Source organism: Pediculus humanus, genomic scaffold (assembly GCF_000006295.1).
Source record: "Pediculus humanus corporis 1103172108286 genomic scaffold, whole genome shotgun sequence".
Lineage (NCBI taxonomy): Eukaryota > Metazoa > Arthropoda > Insecta > Psocodea > Pediculidae > Pediculus > Pediculus humanus.
In genome coordinates this window covers 94,363-114,261 of record NW_002987855.1, presented here as the reverse complement: position 1 = coordinate 114,261, position 19,899 = coordinate 94,363, and the positions used below count along the sequence as shown (strand labels likewise).

Here is a 19,899-nt window from a genome sequence, read left to right as displayed (position 1 = left end):
AGGGCGGCCAAGGCGGCAGAACTGGCCGCAAAGATCCAAAGCGTCGTAGGGCCGATGGGGGTCACGGCCTCGTGTCCCGAGAGGCGAGTCGACCTGCGCGTGGAAGGTCTTTGCGAGTCGGCGACGTCGTCGATGGTCGCAGCGGAATTAGCTAGGGTAGGGGGGTGCTCGTCATCGGACATCTCTGTGCGCTTCCCGACCGGCGGAGGCCCACATCGTTACTCGTGTGCGTACGCATCCGTCCCGGCGGCCGTCGCGTCCGTTCTCTTGAAGGCAGGCGCGGTTGTCGTCGGGTGGGTGCGTGCGAGGGTGGTCCTGCTGCCGAAACACAGGACCATCTGCGTCAGATGCCTACACCCGGGGCATGTAGGCTCGCGTTGTCCCAATGTCAGGGAAAGGGGAGATACGGCGCTGGACCGCTGCTTCAGGTGCGGTGAGAAGGGGCACCGGGCGCGAGAATACGCAAACAAAATCCGCTGCGCTCCCTGTTCGGAGGCGGGCCGGCAGGCTCAACACCGGCTCGGTGGTCTTCGTGCGGGGCGCCGGCCGTCAGGGGTAGGCCCATTCGGTGGGAATCCGATACCAGGAACACGGGGGGAAACGTTAGGGGGGCAGCCTCCGCATGTCAGCCGGGAACGAACGGCTCCGCCGGTAGTTCTCTGTGAGCATGAGGAGGCTTCTCCAAATAAATCTGAATAGGTGCAAAGGGGCACAGGATCTCTTGCTTAACTTGGTAGGGACGTGGGGCGTCGGGATCGCGATGATCTCGGAACCCCACGTTGTTCCGTCGGGGGAAGGGAGTTGTTCCGCTGGCACTTGGTTCGTATCCGAGGACGGCGGGGCCGCGATCTTCTTCTCGAGCTTGGCGCCGGGTCCGAAACCTCGGGAATTGTCCCGTGGGGTCGACCAAATCGTCCATTGAGAGTATTTGAAGATCAGCTGCGAGCGATTTCGAGGGAGCTGGACAGGTTAGGGGACTCGCGTCCGATTCTGATGTCCGGGGACTTCAACGCGAAACATGCATCGTGGTCAGGTTACGCGACTAACGCGCGCGGCCGATTGTTAAGACAGTGGTTAGACGAGCGTCATCTCATCGTGTGGAACGCAAAAGGATTCAAGACGTGCGTGCGGTCCACCGGCGGGTTCATGATCGATCTCACGATTTCATCCGGTTCTACGGCGACGCGGGTCTCCGACTGGGAGGTCCTTTCCGACTTCGAGTCCCTCAGCGATCACGCCTACGTGGCGTTCTCGTTCGGGGATCCTCGGAGCTCGGGGGGCAGCCTCCTCGCCGGACAAACCTCGCGTCGTCTCGCCCCGATGGAGTCTGCGGTCGTTGGATGACGAACGGCTCGCCGAGTGTCTCGCGGCTGAGGTCTGGAGAAATGACGTTGCTCCCGGCCCGACAAGACGAAACGCACACGATATGGCGCGGGGAGTTCGGGACGACTTAAGACGGATCTCGGACTCCTGCATGAAGAGAATCGGCTCGCGCTCGACGACTCGGAAACGGCCGAAGTACTGGTAGACGGACGAGATAGGAGAATTGTGGCAGGAGTCCTGTCTCGCACGTCGCCGGTTCGTCGGCAAAAAAAGACAACTGATCAAACGGGGAGGACGTTACGAGGACATCGCGAACGACGACGAACTCGCGCGTTTAAAGGCGGAGTGGAGAGCTTCCCGGGTCCGGGTCCGACGAGCGATATGGAGTTCTAAGGGGACGTGTTGAAAAGAACTCTTGAGCGAAGCGGATTCGGATCCGTGGGGTCTCCCGTTCCGTCTTGTGACCAACAAACTGAGGGGTTCGTTGGGACCGCTGACGGCCGGCATGACGGAGGAGTTTCTCGCCGAAGTGATCGCAGAGCTCTTCCCTCGCGTCGAACCGTTCGCGTTTCCCCCGCCGGATTTCTCGCACGACGCGAACCGCGACCACGACACCGAAGTGACGGAGGGGGAGGTCCGCCTTCTCCTCGACGCGGCCTCGAAGAGACGCTCGGCTCCGGGCCCGAACGGCGTGCATTACCGCATTATCGGCAACTCTGCCGGGGTGCTGTGTGCGCGTCTCTCGGCGCTCTACACCGCGTGTTTCCGAGAGGCGACGTTTCCGACGCCGTGGAAAGAAGCAAACTTGGTACTGCTGGACAAACCGGGTAGGGATCCGACGACGCCGAGCGCGTACCGGCCGATTTGTCTTCTCGATGTGGAGGGCAAGTTGTTCGAGCGCGTGATAGCGTCTCGGATCGACGAACACTTACGATCAGGGGGAGGGAGGAACGACCTCTCTCCAAATCAATACGGCTTCCAGACGGGACGTTCGACGACCGACGCACTCGACCGCGTGTGCGCCGGAATCCGGTACACGCTTCACCGGGGCGGCGTCGCGATCGCCGTCTCCATCGACATCAAAAACGCGTTCAACACGGTACCTTGGTCCGCGATAAGGGACGGGCTTACGTCGAAGTCCGTGCCAGACTACCTCGTGTCGGTGATAGAGTCCTTCCTCTCGGAGAGGAAAATCGCGTACGAGAAACCGGACGGAACGACGGGAAGGGCGGACGTGTTCTGCGGCGTGCCTCAGGGATCGGTTCTAGGGCCACTCCTGTGGAACATCGCCTACGACCGTGTCCTCACCCGGACCGTTCTTCCCGAAGGCGTATCGTTGACTTGCTACGCCGACGACACTCTGCTCCTCGCGACCGGTCGCGGGTGGGCGGAGGTTCGCGAACGCGCCGAAACGGGACTTAACGCGACGGTGGAGGCCATCCGGGACACCGGTCTCCGGGTGTCTCTGCCGAAAACGGAAGCTTGCGGGTTTCACCGTCCGCGGAATCCGCGTCCTCGCGACTTATCGATAATCGTGGACAACGTCGGAATCGGAGTGGGTAGTTCACTTAAATACTTGGGTTTGGTTCTCGACTCCGGTCTTCACTTCGGGGAACATCTGGCGCGCTTCGGACCGAAGATCCGAGCCGTCAGCGCGACGTTAGGGCGTCTGATTCCGAACCTGCGTGGACCGCAGGTCAAGGTCAGGCGATTATACGCGACGGTCGTTCACTCCGTGGTCCTGTACGGAGCTCCGATCTGGGCCGAGTCGGTTTCGGCAGCTCGGCCTCTTCGCGAGAAGGCAATCCAACTCCAGAAGGCGTCTCTGAACAAGGTGGCGATGGCGTACAGGGACGTCGTGGCGGAGGTGTCTTGTCTTCTGTTGGGCACTCCCCCGCTTGATCTCCTCGCGATGGAAAGACTCGTTCTCTATCGCGAACGGGATCGCGGCGGGCCTAGGACAGCTCGTCACCGCAGGGAACTTCGCTCTCAAACGATCAACACGTGGCAGGCGCGATTCACCGACGGGCGTAAGCGTTACGGGGGGAAATCATCAACGTTCTCGGCCCCCGAGTGGGGGAATGGGTAGGGCGAGGTCACGGAAACTTGACTTATCGCCTCACTCAGGTCCTCACGGGTCACGGCGTGTTCGGCTCGTACTTGGCGCGCATCGGCAGAGAGGAGACGGCGAAGTGTTGGTTCTGCGGTGCGCCCGAGGACGACGTCGAGCACACGGTCGCGATATGTCCCACGCGAGACGTCCATAGACAGCGGCTAGTCGAGGTCATTGGACCCGACTTGTTCATACGCGGTTTAGTGAACGGGTTGCTCCGCGGACCTCGGGAATGGTCCGTGATCTCGCGATTTTCGGAAACGGTCCTACGGACGAAAGAGGACCGCGAACGCGAAAGAGAAAAATCCGGAGTTCGGCGTCGCGCGCTCCAGGAAAAAAGAAAAAGGAAGAAAAACAACGGCGGCAGCGACGGCGAAAAGGAAACAGCCAACGCCTGATCATCCGTGGATGATGGACGATCGCATCCTCAGGAAACAAGCGAGTTTCCCATCCCCTTCCCCCAGCGAAGGACCGGAGGACACTCCCGAAAGGGACTTGCCGAACGTCCTGGGAAATGCGTTCTCGTCTTCGAGGTGGCAGCAGAACGAAGACTAGGGCGAATCTCCTACCAAGTAATCGTGTAGAACGGTAACGTTCTGGCTTCCCGGAGAGGGGACTGACTGAAATGTAGGTACAACTCCCACGAACGTCCCCCCCTCTTCATATAAGCCACGCTATTGCGACATGCTCAGGAGTTTTAGTGGGTATGGTTCCCGGTTAGGCCTTCTTTTCGAATCCCATACCGAGCCCCACACTCCCTCTTCGGAGGGGTTGTGCGTAACTTGCATTTCTCCTGAGTTAACAAAAAAAAAAAAAAAAAATTTTTTTTTTTTAAAAAAGGTTGGCTTGCTCAGAAAGGGTCAGCGACCCGTTCTGAGTCTCTGGCTGGGGAGTCCTCTCCGGGTTCGAGACCTTGAGCGATCACGTTGGCGGTGAATGAATGTATGGATTTCTTTTTTTTTTGGAATGCACATCACCATCATTCTTATAAGGTTCTTATAAGGTACACTCCAAGATGAATACTGCATTAAATTATATATTTATATGTATATGGGTAATTATGGAAGGCAGAACCGAAAGTAAAACCTCGGGAACGTCTCCCAGATTGTCATTGGGAGAAAAGAATTCCAATTAGGTGGAGAGGATCTTTGCACTCCACTGTTCTATCCACTATTTACATTTATTTCAAGCGGGAATCCATTGTTACATTTTATATTATTTTATACCTTTTTTTTTTTTTTTTTTTTTTGATGACCCAGGAGAAATGCGGTTACGCACTAACCTCTCCTTAGACAGGAGGGAGTGTGGGGCTCGGTATGGTTTGAAGGAAAGCCTAACCGGGAACCCATACCAACTAAAACTCCTGGGCATGTCGCAATAACGTGGCTTATGTGAAGAGGGGGGGGAGACGCTCGTGGGAGTAAAACCTACATTTCAGTCTCCCCTCTCCGGTAAGCCAGAACGTTACCGTTCCACATGATCACTGGTGGGGAGGTCCGCCCTAATCTCCGTTCTGTCTCCTCCTCGAAGATGAGAACGCACCTCCCGGGACGTTCGGCACCCCTTTCGGAAGTGTTCTCCGGTCCCTCGCCGTGAGGAATTGGATGAGAAATGCGCCTGTTTCTTGAGGATGCGATCGGGGCTGGGGATGAAGACTTACCGCGTCACCTGAAAAGGGTAAAAGATTAAAGCGAAGAATTATTTGATCGCATCCTCTCTAACGGTGTGTGGAGTATAAAAGGGGGACAGAAGAGGAATCGACCGGGGTCGCCGACCTTCGAGAAGAAAGAAAGAAGTGTGTGTGTGTGTGTGTGTTTCCGCCCGACGACGACGTGTTCGCACCCGCCGCCGCCGGGCGTCATCACCCTCACCTTTGTGGAGACGTTCGCGACCTGCCACGTCGCTCCCGCCTCGGCCGCGGGAAACGCGAGCTTCCGGAACCGGACGCCACGGGCGAGTTCGCTACTCCCGGCCGAACCGCCCGTTTCCTACACCTGCGCGCCCCCCGTCTCTACCATCGCTTTGGAAGGAAGATCGAGGACATGAACCTGAAAAACAGAACCATTAATCCCCGCTCTCCCCCCCACATGACGACCCCACGACGATCGAAGTTTGCCAGACCCCGACCGCCGAGAGGAACGCCGGCGCACCGAAGCCGGGACGAATCTCCCCCCGACGTAATCGAGCAAGAGACCCGGAGCCCGACTCGGAGTACCAAGACGGATCCTTTCCTCCCTTGTGCCTAGGAAGACGGCACCGACCTGCCACGCCGCCTCCGCCTCCCCCGCGGGAGAAAACGAACCTCCGGACCCGGACGAACCAGACGGGGCGCGACTCCCGCCCGACTCGCCGAGTCTTTCCGTTGCGTCCCCCCGCCGCGGTCTGTTTGGAAGATCACGAAGATGCACACCTGAAATGAGATGACGTTAATCCCCGTTCCTTCCCCGACGACCCCGCGACGACCCAAAGTTTGCCAGACTACGATCGCCGCGAAGAACGCCGACGCACCGAAGTCGGGACGAATCTCCCCCCGACGTAATCGGGCAAGAGACCCGGAGCCCGACTCGGAGTACCGGGACGAATCCTTTCCTCCCTCGTGCCGTCCCCGCCTCCCCGCAGGGACGAAGTGAGCTTCCGGAGGCGGTGAGGAGTTTCGGAATTGCGGGCTCGACGAAACATCCCCCGCAGTCCTTCCGCGTTTCGCCCCTGCCGCCGTCAAGTTGAATCTTGCGGTCCTAAGAGAGAGAATCCGACCGGTGCAGGACTCCGATGTCGTCGTCATCGTCGGGTCCGTCGTCATCCCGATCTTCATCTTGTTCGCATCTTCTTTCCGCCGTGGGAATGAATCGCACGCACCGTCTTTAAGCATGCGAGCCATCCCCCGAGAATGACGAACTTCTGGAGACGAGTCGATCCCCCGCGAAAGGAGCCGGTACATCCCACGCAAGAAGATCTTCCCGCCGACCATGCGCTCGCATCCCCGTTTTCCGGAGCAGGATGATGAAACTCTGAAAGAAAAGTGCCGAGTCCCACACTCTCTCCTCCCCGGTAGGTGTGGTTAGGTCAGGTTTGACTCTTCGTCTGTGATCGAGGAAACGGATTTCAGCCGTCGCGCATCGGGAACAAGTCCCTAAATACCCTGTCGGCCGGCGAGAACGCTTGGTCAGGGCGTCCCGTCGACCGTTTATCTTAAAATGCGCAACAAACCGACCCGAATCACTCGATCAGAGTCACCCACCCACCCTGGCCTCCAAGTAGCTGGATTACAGGAGCACGCCACTACTCCCGGCCCCATATTATTTTATACCTCCTTGAATCTTATGTTTTTCTGATACATTTAAGCAAATTTTTCTATATTTTTAGTGAAAAATGACCTTTTTGATTCCGGCTTTGGGGGGGAGGTTAGTGCGAAATGTATTTCTCCTGGGTTAACAAAAAAAAAAGGAGGGGAGGAGAGAGGGAATAAAAAACACTTAATTCTGATTTTTAGGATTTATTTCGAACGATTTTATTAAAGAAGATCATCTTAAAATTAAAAATACAATTTAAATATACAATTAATTATAATAATAATAATAATAGTATTAATAGTAATAAATATTTAAAATTCAACCTCTATAAAATTGTACAAATAATAATAATAATAATAATAATAATAATAATAATAATATATATTTATATATATATATATATATATATATCAGTATAATTTTTTATTTTTAAAAGAAAAAACAGAAAAAAAATAAAAAGAAAAAATTAATAAAGACACGATAAGGTTATACATTAATAATTAGAATGTTTTTTTTTCTTTTTCCATTGTTTGTTTGTTTGTTTGTTTTTAAATGAATTATTAATAAAAACTAATTTATACTAAAATATCATTACTTATTTATAATTTATCATCTAATCAAATAGAATCAATTAAAAAAAAAAAATTATTTGAATAAATAGATTAATCTTATTAAAAATTTTTTTTTTCATTTAAATTTTAAATATAATAATAATAATAATAATAATAATAATAATAATAATAATAATAATAATGATATAAAGATAATATATATTTATATATATATATATATATCGAAGGCCAAATATAATATATAATACAATAGAAATACTAAAGAATTTCGTTTTTATAGATGATAAGAAAAAAAAAAATTTTTATCAATAAATAATATATATATATAATAACTTCAGTCTCCATGAAAAGATTTTTTTCTTGTTTGTTTATGTTTTACGAATAATAAATCAGAGAAAGAGAGAAAGAGAGAGAGAGAGAGAAATGAGTTTATTATTAAAATGGTCTTATTATTATTATTATTATTATTTAAAAAAAAAAAAAATTCACATTTAATAATTAGTAAATAAATAATGAAAAAAATAAATTATCACATTTATAATTTTGGTCCTTAACAAACAAAAAAAATTTCACTCATTTATTAATACATTAATTATTATTATTATTATTATTATTAATATCATCACCGAAAATAACGTTCTAAATATTTATAATAATAATAATAATAAATAAAATAACGTAAATGATACCAAAAAAAAATAAAAATAAAAAAATAAAATCAAAACAACAACAATTAAATAATATTATTAAAAAAAAATACATAAATTTATTAATAATAATAATAATAATAATAATTAATTATTCATTTTATTACTTATTTATTTATTTAAATCAATTTTATCTCTACATATTTCTTTATTTATTTTTTTAATAATAATAATTTTTTTTTTATCACAAAGGCAGATCACATGTATACAATTTATATATATTTATTTATTAATTTTACTTATCGATTTTATTAATAATAATAATAATAATAATAATGATAAATTTTTAAATGTAGAGTACAAAACGAAAGAAAACATAAAGCAATCGAGTATTTATTAATGTCATATATATATATAATTAAACTTCATTTCTCTCACGTTTACATAAATATCAATTAATAAATAAATAAAATATCTATAATCGCTTGTAATATTTACACTAATTAATAATAATAATAATAATAATAATAATAGCGAATTTATACGAAGAAAAGGAAGTATGTTTTTCTCTTTTTTTTAAGTTTAATTTTTTAATAATATCAATATCAATAAATTATTAATACTCTAAATAAATATTCTAATCAAAAAAATTAAAAATTAATTAATTAATGTTTCATTTATGTATTTATGTATATATGTATTCGAGTGATTAAAAACTATACGGTAGAATAATACAGTAAATAACAAAATATATTCTATTTATAATAATAATAATGATAATATTATCATTAATTTAAAAATTCTAATAATTGGCCAAAAAAATTTTTTTTAAAATGTTATGTACAATTCATAAAAAATTTTTAACAACGAAAAAATAAATTATTAAAAAATAAATAAATAAATAAAATATTTTTTTGTTTGTTTTTGTTCAAATTTGTTTATATTAAAAAACTCAAACAAACACAAACAAACAAACAAACGACTAAAAAACAAAAAATGAAACAACGCCTCGTGTTTCCCCTCCCTCAACTTTTTGCTCTTTTCCCCCATTTTTCCCTTCCCTCTCTCTCTTACCCCCTTTCTAAAACATCATATAAATATACGAACACGTCCAAGTACATACTCGTAAAAGATAAAATAATGATAATAATATTTATAAATACCTAATAATAATAATAATGACGTAATATCGAAATCTAAAAACCTTTTGTTTTTAATTTTGAAATACCAAAAAAAAAAAAATAATAAAAAAGACTCAACAATTCGACAAGAAAATTCTTTTTATCATTTATTAAATAATGTTACTGATAATACTAATAATAATAATAATAATAAACGGCGATTAATAAATTATTAAGCAGCGGAAATTATATAAACGAATAATACACTAGAAAAAAAAATGGCATTTTTTCCCATTTATTTGAAATTTAAATCATAGGAAGCATTCTTATGTAAATATTTATTTTTTATGTATATATATATATATATATATATATGTATAATATCTTTACAATTTATTTATTTATTTACTATTATTATTATTATTTTTTTTTTTCATTCATCAATTTTATTAAAATTTTTTTTTCTTTTTAAATAACAATAATTAATTTATATATATGTATATAAGTAAACTACCGAATTAACAATAATATTACAAGATCAATAATAAATAATTATTAAATTGTAAAATTAAAATAATAATAATAATTATAATAATAATAATGATAATACTATTCGAGTTATTTAATTAATTTATGGTTTTTTTTTATTTTTAATGGAATGTTAAAATATTTATTAAATTTATTAATTTTCATAGAGAATGAAAACACAGGCAGTGATTGTCTTGATAAAACTGTTATTAAACAATCATCATCATTATTTATTGTTAATTATTATTATTATTATTATTACCGAAAAATTTCCTCTCTCTTTCTCTCTATTAGAGACCTCTTAATACCACGAATTTATTTTTTGCTTCGCACCGAATATCGATGAAATGACTTTTAAACGTCAAATAATAAAAAATAGTCGAGAATAATTATTTTCTAAAAATTATTGTTATTATTATTACTATTGTAGCAACGATTTAAAAGAGAAAAAAATAAAAAATTTAAATGGACAGTGTCGAATTTAAGTACATATAATTATTATTAAATTGCCATGCATCATCATCATCATCATCATCATCATCCTTACCACTCCCACCACTCACACCACTCCCACAATCAAAAATTTATTTTTTAAACTTTATAAAAATTAATATCATTATCAATAATAATAATAATTAATTGATTGCGTCGCATTTAGGCATAATTTCAGGTATTTCACGGTACCTCCTTCTCTTCCTACTTTTGACTTTCAAAATTTAAATTAAAAAAAAAAAAAATTAAGCTGCCACCCTTATCATCACATGTTAAAAAAAATTTCGTTATCAACGATTGAACATACCTGAAACCTATACCTGTAAATACGAGATTAATTATTTATTTATATTTACAACTGCACGCACACGCACACACAAGCATTCGCACATTCACGTAATTGTTTGTTTCATCGCGTTTATATATACATAAAAGCACAAATGATAAATTCATTGCAAAATCGTAATAATAATAATAATAATAATAATAATAATAACGAAGACGATATTTTCATTTTAACAAAGTTTTAAAAAAATATATAAAACAATAAAATAATAATAATGATAATAATAATAATAATTAATAAAGCAAAAAAAAATAAAAATAAAAAAGCTTTCTTACGTTATATGAGGTAGAATGTATTTCTCCAAATTTTTTTCATTTTTTATTTTTAAAATTTATTATTATTACTATTATCAGTTTTTTTAAAAAAGAAATAAAAGAAAAAATAAAAACTATCAGGCTAGCAGAAAGAAAGATAGAAAAAAAATGATTTCAATCATGCTAACGACTACGTGTGATGCTAAAAAAAAAAAGAAAAATTTTTTTTTTCTTTTAATCTCGACAATTCGTATCGATTTATTATTATTATTATTATTATTATTATTATTAGTAATAGTAGCGGTAACAAATATCGATTTATTCAAAGTAAATAACTAATAAAATAAAAGATGAAAGACAAGAAAAAAAATATAACAACAATAATAATAATAATATCTTTTTTTTAAATATCAATTACTAAAGTTAAAAAAACCCGAAAAGCCAAAAATTTTCCGGGTTCGGCGTATTATTATTATTATTATTATTATTATTATTAATTTTTTTTTTACTAATTCAAATATTATATAAATTTTGATCGACGCTCATTTTTTTTTTTTTTTTTTTTTTTTTTTTTTTAACCGTCAGACAAAATCTCCATTTTTAATTTTTCCATTCGAAATTTTTTTAACGGCGTAAAAATTCGAACGCGAACGAAGAATACATTTATTTATTACTATTTGGCACTTTCTACGTTTCCCTCCCTACTTCCCTCCCGTCACCCCCACCCGTTACCCCTTCCCCATTTTTCTTTCGTAATAATTAAAAATTGCATTTACAAAAAAACGATCATCAGAATGAAATGAAATGGAAAAACAAAATGGCGACCGGAAATGACGAATACATTTGCGAAAAAAAAAATACTGTTTTAAAATGACGTCATGATACTGTTACTAAGAATAATACCCACGTATAATAATAATAATATACTTATTTTTCATAAATGGGATTCGAGCCGCGTTCCAGAATATTCGCCGACAACGAGAGTTAAAATGCTTTTCTCTCTCTCTCTCTCATCCTTTTCCTTCTGGAACTGTTTGTTCTTTTTCTTTGAAGCCAAAAAAAAAAAAAATATCGATAATAATGATAATCCTCCATTTTTAAACGTGTTGAACGAATTCGGGATTGAGAAAAGAAAATCCCAAAAATTCCGTTTGGTCCAAATTCATCATGAATAATTTGTCCGTCGGTGTCAAATCCGTTTTTTCCGATGTGAATTGCTTATCGAAATTGCTGACATCTTTTCGATGTTTCTAAAATGAATTAGAAAAAAAAAGAAAATAAAGAAAAAAAAAAATTAATTTTCCGCCATTTAAAAAACAAAAAAAAAATGTCAACAACTACGAAAAAAAAAAAATTTAATAAAGCGTAATAAAACAAAAAAAAAAAATAAAAAAATAAAATAGCAGACGACGCTATATTATTATCTATTACGTCGAACGTTAAATTTTTTTATTTTATTTTTATTTTCATCTTATATTTCGTAAACCTAAATTATTATTATTATTATTATTATTATTATTATTATATATTATTATTATTATTATTATTATTATTACTATTTTAGGTTTGAAAGGTGGTTGAACTTCTCTATTTTCAATTCTTTCCCAATCTATTCTTCTGAAAAAAGCATGACCTCTGACATCTTCTTCTCCGCTATCACCGCATCCCAATCTCTTACCAGGATTCTTTGTCAAAAACTGGAATCGAAAACAAATTATTATTATTATTCGTTTTTAAAAGATGTCCATTTTTTCTTTCTGCTGATAACTCACTCCTTTGCAAGCTTCCTTTGCTTCTTTCGATAAACTTTTTGGATATGATACGTTGTGTTCCGTTATCGCGGCAAATAATTCTTCTTCGTCTTCTCCGTCGAAGGGCGGTTGACCCACGAGCATTTCGTAGAGGAGGACACCGTATGCCCACCAATCGACGGATTTACCGTAGGGTTGATACAGTATGATCTAAGGGAGAAAAATAAAAACGTGAATGACGACCGAGAGAAATTCTTACGTCAAAAAAAAAAAGTTTTTTAAACTCGTCTTACTTCGGGCGCTATGTAATCCGGAGTCCCGCAAAATGTTTTCGTCGTTTTATCTCCCGTTATCCCCTCTTTACACATACCGAAATCCGCAATTTTGATATGTCCGTCCTGATCCAGCAGAACGTTATCCAATTTAAGATCCCTGTAAACGATTCCGCGACAGTGAAGGTAAAACAAACCGATGGCGATTTCGGCGGAATAAAAAACCGCGACGGGTTCTTTGAATTTTCCACACTGTTGTATTTGAAACATGAGATCTCCTCCGTTCACGTATTCCATTACGAAATACAATCGATCCTACAACAAAAAAAAAAAGTAAAATTAATTTTAACAATAACAATAATAATAATAATAACGAACGAGGATAATATTAATTTACCATTGTTTGAAAACACGAATGCAATTGAACGAGAAACGGTGGCTTTTGTGAAAGTGCTAAAACTCTTTTCTCAACCATCGTGCATTCAACATCGTCATCTTGTATTATTATGTCTTTTTTGAGTATTTTAATGGCGTAAAGTTCGTCCGTACCTTTTCTTTCCGCCAGCATGACCTACATAATCATCAAAGAATTAAAATAATCAAATTTTAAAAATTTTTGTCAAAAAGAAAATCCGTCGTTTCCCTCTTCGTTTTTCCTCCTCCTCCTCCTCTTGCTGACCTAACGATGTTAATTAACAATAATAATAATAATAATAAAGCCAGAAAAGGGGAATTTAACAAAGTGTGTATATATATTTTAACAAAGTAAATAATAAGAAAATTATAAAATGTAATATTAGTAACGTTATTACAAAACAATAAAATATAACCCTCGGATCATTTTCAAAAAATTTAATTTCAATTTTAATTACACGCACACGCACGCACGCACGCATCCACCCGCACCCACGCGCGCGCACGCACGCACGTAAAATAAACAAAAAAAAATTTAATTTTACCTTTCCGAAACTGCCTTTTCCCAAAACCATTAAAAAATTAAAATCGGAAGCTCTGATAACATCCTTTTTACCCATATTATGGGGAACATCTTTGTCCGATACGACTGGAGCCCTTTTTGACAGCGAAGACTGCAATGCAATAATAATAATAACAATAATAATAATAACAATAATAATAATATTAATGGTAATAATAATAATAATAACGATCGAAACCGTTAATTATTATTATTTTTTTTTACATTCGAAATTTCAAACCAAAACGTGTCTTCGACCAAGAACACAAAACTTCAATCATTCAACTAATTAACAAACTATTATTATTATGATCATCATAATCATCATTATTATTAAATCTATATCTACGAAAACGAATTTAAAATTTATTTAGTTTTTTTTTTTTTAAATATACTTACGTCACGCAAATAGTCGCAAATAAGAATAAAAATTTCGTTAGAAAGAAAATTAATGACAAATTCATACTTTTGTGATTAAGTGATAATGATAACGAACCTAAAAGTGCTTTAAACATCACTCGAATTGCGTACACGCACTTATCCTAATAATAATAATAATTTTCAAACGTTGACATTTTTTTTTTTTTGGGTATTTACTCACACGAATCGATTTTAACTCTCGCGAATCGAAATTTTAATAAATTTTAAGAATAAAAAAAAAAAATCGATAAATCGATAAGAAAAAATTTATTACGATCGATGTAATAAAATAAAATAAAATAAAATAAAACAATCGTTTTAATTGTTTTCGATATCATGTTGAACGCAAATGGAAAAATTTATCAAAAGAAATTTTCCTTTTTTCCCATTTTCCTTTTGACTTATTTCATTCATTTTTATCTATTTCAAACACGAAACGAAAAAGAAAAAAAAAACCTGTCGTATTTTATATTTTAAAAGTCGATTTTATAGTTTAATTAATTAATCATAAAAAAAATAACGGAAACTTTATACAGAGATTTCAACTTTTTTTCTTTTCTTTTCCACGCGCGCGTGCGCAGAAGACAAAAAAAAAGAAAAATCTTTGATGTATAATAATTTATTCCTGACATTGACAACCGCGTACAAAAAAAAAAGACGGAAAAATTGAAATTTTTTTCCTTTTCGGTTAAATCCGCAAAAAAAACGATTTCATATGATTTGCCAAAAAAAATTGAAATGGCAATCAAGTACGACCATGGGGAGGAAAACGAACCGGGGAAAATTTTCATTTCGATCTGTAAACGATCCGCGAGGCATTAAAAAAAAAAAAACCGAGGATTTCACGTGCCGTCGATTTCGAAAAAATATCAATAATAATAATAATAATAATAATAATAATAATAATAATAATAATACTAATAAGCGTGTAATAACTAATTGGTAACGAATGAATAAAAAAAAAAAAAAAAAAACAAATGAAATCAAATATGATCATAAAAACGTCAAACTAAACTAATCATGCAACGTAAAATTTTTGAAAAAAAAAAAAAAAAAATCGATTTTTTTTGTGCCGCGATTTCGAAATAATAATAATAATAACTAACAATTATTCTAACATCAATTAGTGTCATATAATAACAATAATAATTTGAAAACATAAAATCACTGTCGTAAACGAATGCAACGGAATTTAATCAAATATCGAAATATTTACAAAAGGTTAAAATCACAGAGCGAATAATTTCCGTTGTTCTAATCCCACGTCAAAAAAAACAAACCCCCTTCTTTTTTCCCCCCGTTTATTTTGCCCACCACTTTGAATTACTCGTATTTTACGAGTTTTAATTCGAACCTATCGGGTTATTGCCCCCCCCCACTTCTCCTCCCCCAAACGCGCCTTTTCGACATTACGTAAAAATTTAAAAAAAAAAATTTATAAATAAATAAAATCTAAAAATTTCGATTCGACGAACCCATAACAAATTTCTATTATCATCATTATTATTATTAACACTCCGATCATCCAATCATCTTCTTCCTTTTCCGTTAATAATAATAATTTTGTGTCAAGAGGTTGAAAAAAAATTGAAATACGATTTTTCAAGTTTTTTTTTATTTTTCGAACGTACAAATATAAATGGGAAATAAATAAATCAGATTGAAATAAAATAAATGATTATCGATTTTTTTCGATAAAAAAATATAACAAAAAAAAATAAGAAGAAGGAGAAGAAGAAAAAAGATTATTTTATATTTTTTTCCCCGAGAAAAAACACAAAAATAAATAAATAAATAAATAAAAGAAAAAAGAGAAAAAAAATATATTGTTATGATCCCGTACTCAATATTCACATTTTCAACTTTTTATAAACAAAAGACTGGCGACGAACTCAAATTGTTCTTCTTTAGAAGCGAAGCTTCTAAAGACTCCTTCTTTTATTTTATTTGCAAGTGTTTGCTCGAACATTCGAAACAGTTGACTGACGAAAGACCAAAGTAATATAGGCAAGCTACACAGCTTGGCGTTGGTTCATTTGATTTTTAGTCTAGCTGTAATAAGTTCTTGTTTATTAATATTAGTTTTGTGATAGTTTTAAGTGCTTGTTCATTACTTACAAAAATAAAGAACGAACCGAATATAACATATTAAAATTTTGGCGCAGTCGATGAAGGATCATTCTGAACGACAAGAAACCGGAGAATTCTTAAGTAATTCGTTTCATGTTGGTGGGTTTTAACTCTTTATCAGAATTTCTTTATATTGTAAGTAGTAGTAATAGGTAACTCATTTTGTGAACAATGCCTAAACTTGATCAACCTGTTTTCAACCCATCCCAAATACCCCTTGATTTCTTGTGTAGTCTAGTTCCTAATTTCTTTTCCGGAGAAAGGAACCAACTTAATGCATTTATCTCTGATTGTGATAATGCTATCGAATTGTCCTCTGAAGAGAATAAGTATCCACTCTTCAGATTCATCTACTCCAGAATCACTGGTAATGCCAAGATTCGAATTTCTTTGTACGATTTTGATAATTGGGATGACGTAAAAACGAAATTAATAGAATTATACCAAGACAAGAAACCCCATAGTCAACTGATAAAAGAATTGATTAATCGCAGACAAAAATCAACATGTATCCACTGTGAAGATAACACAATAAAATTGAAGGAAAAACTTAAAATTTTAGAAGTTACAGAATCCAAACTTGAAGTTGAAGAGAAAACAGATCCTTTACCAGAATCCAAACTTGAAGTTGAAGAGAAAACAGATCCTTTACCAGAATCCAAACTTGAAGTTGAAGAGAAAACAGATCCTTTACCAGAATCCAAACTTGAAGTTGAAGAGAAAACAGATCCTTTACCAGAATCCAAACTTGAAGTTGAAGAGAAAACAGATCCTTTACCAGAATCCAAACTTGAAGTTGAAGAGAAAACAGATTCTTTACCAGGATCAATTCCTGCTCAAGAGGAAAAAGCACCCTCTACAAATTTATCTAAGAAAAAGGCTAAAGAAGCACCCTCTACAAATTTATCTAAGAAAAAGGCTAAAGAAGCACCCTCTACAAATTTATCTAAGAGAAAGGCTAAAGAAGCACCCTCTACAAATTTATCTAAGAGAAAGGCTAAAGAAGCACCCTCTACAAATTTATCTAAGAAAAAGGCTAAAGAAGCACCCTCTACAAATTTATCTAAGAGAAAGGCTAAAGAAGCACCCTCTACAAATTTATCTAAGAAAAAGGCTAAAGAAGCACCCTCTACAAATTTATCTAAGAGAAAGGCTAAAGAAGCACCCTTTACAAATTTATCTAAGAAAAAGGCTAAAGAAGCACCATTACTTCCTAAAAATAAAAATAAGAAAAAAGGTCTAAAAGTAAAAGAAGAAAGATCATCCATACAGAATTCAAAACCTAAAAATCATCCTAAAGCTGAAATTCAAAAGGAAACAAAAATTTCAAATAAAAATATAGGAGCTACTAAAAAAATTCACAAGCATAATTTTGGGAAGCATACTAAAAAGCGGAAATGGAATTCCAGTACCAAGAAATCTAGGAAGAAAGCATCCATTCTTATGTCAACCGATTTTCACGAAGAGAGTATTCCTGAGGTAAAGCTATTTTTACTAAGTAAAGTTCACCTATCGTCTAATGAAAAGAGAAGATTCAAACCAGTCAAAATTAGCAAGAGGAAATCTAATAAAAACTTAGTCCTGATTTAAGATCCATACGAGGTCAAGAAAAATCTGGCAAAATGTTTTTTAAAATCCGTACAGAGTTACAACACAAACCGTGTTCTGAGTAGTTGATCTAAAGAGAGAAATCCAAAATAATAATAATTTAATCCTTTTATTTTTCCCATACAGCTAATCATCATTTATTTTATTATTAATCCATTTATTCTTTTTCTATCTATTGTTTCCTATATAAAATTTTTATATTTTTCAGAACTTATGTCAATTTTGTTTCGAATTTCATGTCTCTTGATTTTATTCTTTTATCTTTACTCTTTATGAAACATTGTTCACTAACGAGTATTGCCTAGGAAAGGTTCTACTACTTGCAGCTATAAAGCTTAAAATTATGTTCCTGATAAGAAGCCAATGTGAAGAGATACAACAGTCTACCATACAGAAGACATAGCACCTACTACTACTCAAGGAGTCTCAACCTGGACGGAACCATTCAGAACCCGACATAGGAACTGTCAATCCGAACAAGAGGAGAAAACAAATTCTTTTTTCAAAATAATTGTTTTCCGTCTTAAGGGGGGAGGTGTTATGATCCCGTACTCAATATTCACATTTTCAACTTTTTATAAACAAAAGACTGGCGACGAACTCAAATTGTTCTTCTTTAGAAGCGAAGCTTCTAAAGACTCCTTCTTTTATTTTATTTGCAAGTGTTTGCTCGAACATTCGAAACAGTTGACTGACGAAAGACCAAAGTAATATAGGCAAGCTACACAGCTTGGCGTTGGTTCATTTGATTTTTAGTCTAGCTGTAATAAGTTCTTGTTTATTAATATTAGTTTTGTGATAGTTTTAAGTGCTTGTTCATTACTTACAAAAATAAAGAACGAACCGAATATAACAATATATATATATATTTCTTCCCCCCCCTCCTTCCCCTTCCCCCGCCCCCCCATCGCACGTCAATCAATCAAAAATCAAAAATGCAAGAAAAAGTATTGATTGAATAAAAAGCTACGCACATATAAACAAAAAAAAAGCAGAAAACAAAACAAAAAAAAAACCCATTCATAACGATTTCAGTCAGTGTAACAAACATTGAAAAAAAAAAAAAAAAAAAAAAAAGAACATGCTCAAAGTCAAAATTGCCCACCGTGTGTGATTTTTGACTTTTGCCCATAATTGTCGAGCCCTGACAACAATGCAAAATCAAACATCAAAAGGATTAGTCGATAGAAAAAAAAAAAAAAAATGAATCAATGAAAATTATATAAACAAATACAATAAATAAGAAAGAGAGAAAGAGAGATGGGGAGAGAGATGGGAGAGAGAAAGAGAGAGAAAGAGAGAGATAGGAGAGAGAGAGGGACATTATTGAGACTAATAAGTAAAAAGGAAAATCGTGTTTTTTTTCCCCAATTAGCAACTCAAAGATGTCCCGGAAATTTTTATTGTTTTTTTTTAAGGAATAATGATTTTTAACTTTTGTAATTTTAATATCTGGAGAGAGAGAAAGAGACAGAAAAAGGACAAAATAAAACGAAAGGAAGAAAAAGAAAAAACCAGAAAGAAAGAAAGAAAGAGAGGACAATATTATTCGAGAGAAAGTTTTAAAAAAAACAAAAACCTTTTAGCTTTTAATTCGATGGTTTTGACAATAATAATAATAATAATAATAATAATATTTATCATTGATTTAAACGTCGTGAAATGTGGTTCGTGGTTTAGTGTAGAGAGAGAGAGAGAGAGAGAGAGATGGGAAGAAGAAGAAGAAGAAAAGGAAAAAAATAGATTCGAAATCATTCTTTTTTTTTTTTTGTCATGAGAAAAACTGATCATTTTTTTTTGTTATCACAAACTGTAAGAATATCAAGTGGGAAAAGAAAAAAATTTAATTTCGTTCCGGAGGGTTGAGGGGGAGGGGCAGAGACAGACAGAGAGAGAAAGAGAGAGAGAGAAAACAATAAAATTCGTTCCATTTTTTTTTTTTTGAATCCTTCATCACGACGAATAAAATTAGTTAAAATTTTTTTTTTTAAAGGAGAAGAATAAAAAGAAAGAAAAAAGAAAAACGAGGGAAAGGGAGGGAGAGGGAGGGAGAGGG

General features: G+C 37.1%; 1 protein-coding gene across 1 annotated transcript in view; it reads right to left on the bottom strand.

Moving 5' to 3' along the window:
- Positions 1-11,783: 11,783 nt before the first annotated feature.
- The window catches only part of Phum_PHUM528520 (cAMP-dependent protein kinase catalytic subunit, putative), a gene marked incomplete at both ends in the record, with an annotated part of 21,509 nt that continues 13,393 nt past the window's right edge, over positions 11,784-19,899 (bottom strand). Inside the window, 6 exons of the mRNA XM_002431379.1 lie at positions 11,784-11,936; positions 12,243-12,383; positions 12,459-12,647; positions 12,731-13,024; positions 13,107-13,280; positions 13,669-13,797. Coding sequence (XP_002431424.1) covers positions 11,784-11,936; positions 12,243-12,383; positions 12,459-12,647; positions 12,731-13,024; positions 13,107-13,280; positions 13,669-13,797 — 1,080 coding nt within the window. The remainder of the gene's footprint in view (positions 11,937-12,242; positions 12,384-12,458; positions 12,648-12,730; positions 13,025-13,106; positions 13,281-13,668; positions 13,798-19,899) is intronic.